The sequence below is a fragment of the Myotis lucifugus genome, unplaced genomic scaffold (genome assembly GCF_000147115.1).
Source record: "Myotis lucifugus unplaced genomic scaffold, Myoluc2.0 scaffold_8470, whole genome shotgun sequence".
NCBI lineage: Eukaryota > Metazoa > Chordata > Mammalia > Chiroptera > Vespertilionidae > Myotis > Myotis lucifugus.
The window spans coordinates 1-4034 of record NW_005879518.1 but is presented as its reverse complement, the minus strand read 5'-3'; the positions used below and the strand labels follow the sequence as shown (position 1 = coordinate 4034).

At 35.3% G+C, this 4034-nt stretch overlaps 1 protein-coding gene across 1 annotated transcript; it reads right to left on the bottom strand.

Moving 5' to 3' along the window:
- Nucleotides 1-1214: 1214 nt before the first annotated feature.
- LOC102424612 (trace amine-associated receptor 1) lies at nt 1215-3400 on the bottom strand. Its single transcript, XM_006109338.3, has one exon. The coding sequence runs from the start codon at nt 2796-2798 to the stop codon at nt 1782-1784; it is 1017 nt and encodes a 338-aa protein (XP_006109400.1). The 5' UTR covers nt 2799-3400; the 3' UTR covers nt 1215-1781.
- Nucleotides 3401-4034: the final 634 nt, after the last annotated feature.

Sequence of the window (4034 nt, the reverse complement as noted above, 5' to 3'; positions counted from 1 at the left end):
ACCATAGACAGAACACACAACCCAAAGGTACAAAACACCTAGGAATAATCTTAAATGTGTGGATACAAATGAAGAACACCACAGAAACTTGCTGTAAGGTACAGAAAAAAGTCTAAATGCTTTTATTCTCTTTTTTAAATTTGGCAAAATGGTCTCACAGGTGAACAAAAGTCAAGGGAGTTTTTGAAACTGGGAATGATTAGAGGCAACTTGCCTTACTCTACACTAAATGAAAAGATGCCTCATAATGTTTTTTAAATGGACTAGAACAAAAATCTAGTCAGATCAACGAAAAAAAAAAATAGTCCTGAAACAAACTGTAATAGATGAAAGGATTTGACAGGTTCTCAGGTCATCAGGTTTGTGAACAGAAATTTACATGCAGGAACTTTCGTTTCATTCAAAATTAGCTGCCTTATTCGAACTTACTCAGCAGCATAAGTCACTATTAGTAAATAGCTAAATCCAAGCCGCTGGTGCTACCAGCAAGAAAGAGACCGTGAGACGTCTGAGTGAGAAACAGCTCAGTGGGGTCATTTAGAATGTTTGCTCACTTCCTTTCCGGGGATCTTATTTGAAACCACCACTGGTCCCTCTCTTTGTATAGCCCTCCTGATGGGCGTGGCCTGTCTACTCTGATGATGCCTTTCATTATCCCTCCGGTGTCCCTGCTCTGATGGATGACAGCCTCTCTTTTGGTGCAGCCTCGAGCCCAGCAAGTGAATGTGTTTTACTTCATGTAGCGTACATTCTGAGTCCTACGTACCAAGAATAATCTTGAAATATGGTTAAAATCCTTCCAGATACTTTCATGGACTTCAATAGCAGGTAACAGGCAGAAACTAATATAATTTCTATTTTTTAATAAAAAGGAATTTTAAAAAACCTATGTGGTCAATAAAAGGGAAATAGTTAAAAGATATCATTGTACATTCATGCAATGAAATATATAATCACTCAAAAATGCTGTTTTTAAGAATTTTAAATAATACAGTTATTTCAGGAAGTGAGCTATAAGTGATATTTTTCTTCCTATGTTGCTTTATGATATTTTTTCTTCATTTTGCAAATTTCCTACAAGTATGAGAATTAGGAATACCTATAGTCAAAAGATGAAAATGGAGATATTTAAAAATTATAATACAAACAGTAAAAAAAAACGTAAAAAAATAATTTGAATATATATAAATAAGGATTTGTGGTAAAAAGCAAAGTATATATAAATAATTATTTAATAAATAACATTTATGTGTAATTTTAGCTGATTACAAATCAGCTAAAATTAATTAATTTTACCAAAAAACAACAACAAAGTACATATAACAAGCAAAGCTATATAAATAATTATTTAAAGATAACATTTATGTGTAATTTTACCAAAAACAACAATAATAACAACACAACCATACATATTCAAGCAAATATATGACAAAGTACTCTAATTTGCATTTCCAATGCAGCCTATGGTTTCTACCACTGAATATCTGAGTAGAGGACCACTTTCAAATCCATGGTGGTACCTGAAAAAAACAGGAAAAGTTTTTTTAAATGTAGTACCTTACATTCTGGACTTGCAAAGCTTCATATGTATGGTAAGAATGGCAAAGATCATATGTACTACATCCCAAGTAGGAAGCAAGATATAATCATCCTGTCTCATTATACATTCTTTAAATCAAGTAACTGACTTAAAGACCACGCAGTTGATGCATGTAGTTGATTACGCTGTGTTCATAAATATCACCACCAGCTGTTTTGCAAAACAGTAAGGTATTGTAATTCTATGGATTTGATTCTAAAAATAATTGACACCTAGATGAATCTTTTTGGAAAATTTTACCAAATAGAATCATCTTCAACGCTCTTCTGAACCAGGGATAGAAAAATGCATAAATCATTGGATTAAAAGTAGAGTTCAAGTAGCCAAACCAAATCAATGCATCATTCAAGGGGGGTGGGATAGTATAGTCCAGGAAAGGGTCCATGACTGTGCAGACAAAGAAAGGACACCAGCATATGAGGAAAACCCCCATCACAATCCCTAAAGTCTTTGCAGCTTTTCGTTCTTTGTTCCGTGAAATTCCGTTTTTCTCTTCCAATCCAATTTGAAGCTGCTGACTTGCATTGTTAATCGATCTTGCCTGCCCTTTAGCTATGAAATATATTCTATAATAGACATACAACATAATAGATCCAGGTATATAGAAAGAAGTCATAAAGGCCAGGACCCCGGGTGTCTTGCTAAAGAAGACAGAACAGCTCCCTGAACCATGAGCGTGTTTGTAATACATCTGCTCAGCGCCTTTGAAGTTCAGCCCCAGAAAGATCATTCCAAACGCGAAAAGAGCAGGGATGCTCCAGCTGATGAAGATCATCACAAAAATAACCAAGATGCTGATCTTGGCTTTGTATCTCAACGGGTCACACACAGCATAGTATCGGTCAATGGAAATGAAGGACAAGTGGAAAATGGATGCTGAGCTGAGCATGATATCGGTGCTGGTGTGAATCTTACAGAAGACTTCTCCAAAAGGCCAGCAGTGCTCAACAGACCTCACCATGCTGTAAGGCATGACCAAGCACCCCAGCAGGAAGTCCACCGTGGCCATGGAATGAATGAGCCAATTAGTTGGGGTATGCAGTTGCTTGAAGTGTGAGATGGAAATAATAACTATCAGATTGCCAGCCACTGTGGTCAGAATGATGAGCACCATTAAACTATATAGGGAAGCACGGACATCATTTGACCAGCTGCTGTTCACACAGGAAATATTAACTACATTATGGCAAAAGGACATCGTTCCTGAAGGCTATCCACTAGTTTATTTTTTCCTCTGTGTGTTGAATCTTCCTTAGAAATCCACAGTCAGGTTACAGTTCCATCTTTTATTCCCATATATCTATCCCAAAAACCTGGAGGGGGAAAAAAAAGAGAGTGAATCATTGGTAATTTGATTTTTCTTACTTCTAACACGTTTACCTATTACTTCTTGCTGAAAAATAATTATTTGGAAAGAGCCTTTATTTCTAAATTTTGTTCAATAGTTGAGTTTAATAATTTTTAACATCTACTGGATGTCAGATACTGTGCTAGAAATGAAAAGGTGAATTATTAGGTTGAAATATATAAAACTGCCACTTTTATAAGTCAGAGACCAAATGATGAATTTTTCATATGCTTTAATCTATGGGAGTTTTGTAAGGGAAGCTCATATTCTAAAAGGTAGATACAAATTGCCCAAACGCTTACAATTGAAATGCCTTAGTAAAAAAAAGAAAAGTGAAATATTTTAAATGTGTCTCTTATACAGAAGTAATATCCACTAATGCCTGTTTTTGCATTTGATCACATTTAAAATTTTTATTTTATTTTATAATTGATTATAGTGGAAAGAAATATATATACCTTTACTTCCACTTTGAAAGCACTTTCACATATATTCCATGCATTATTTCGTTTAACATTTTGACATCGATAATAGCAACATGATTCTTTATAAGGAAGACATGACAATTTTATTAGCAAGAAATTGAGGCTTAGTTCATAAAACCATTAAAGCTGGAACATAACCCGATGTCTCAATTACTAGTACAGTTTCTTTTTTACTAACCCAGGTTTTTTGTGTGTGTTTTTTTAACTGCAGAAAAGATCAACTCAGATAAACTATTTTCAAGAGCATTAAGCTTTGAACTTTCATATAAGAATGCAGAATGTGTTGAGTAATGGCACCAACTGAAGTGTCGTTGTGGCCCAAATTATTAGGATTTTAAATGTGCGCCCCAAAGTGTGTGGTAAGAAGGCAGTGCACAGAGAGAAGAGCTCTGAGAGGAGAACCCAGGGAACAGAGCTCAGTGTGGGCTGTGGGCCTGGTGCTGGAGCTCGTTTGTCTTTTTTAAGCTCTAAAATCCATTACAATTTTTTCTCATACAATTTCAATTCATAAAACAGATAAAAGTAAACTCTTTTAAAAATAGAGATGCATCTTTCTACTAGCCTCCTCCTCATGCCTCACCGAAGAACCTCAAGCTTCATG

Coding starts and splice junctions, on each gene's coding strand:
- LOC102424612 (XM_006109338.3), bottom strand. CDS start 2,798: ATGTCCTTTTGCCATAATGTAGTTAATATTTCCTGTGTGAACAGCAGC.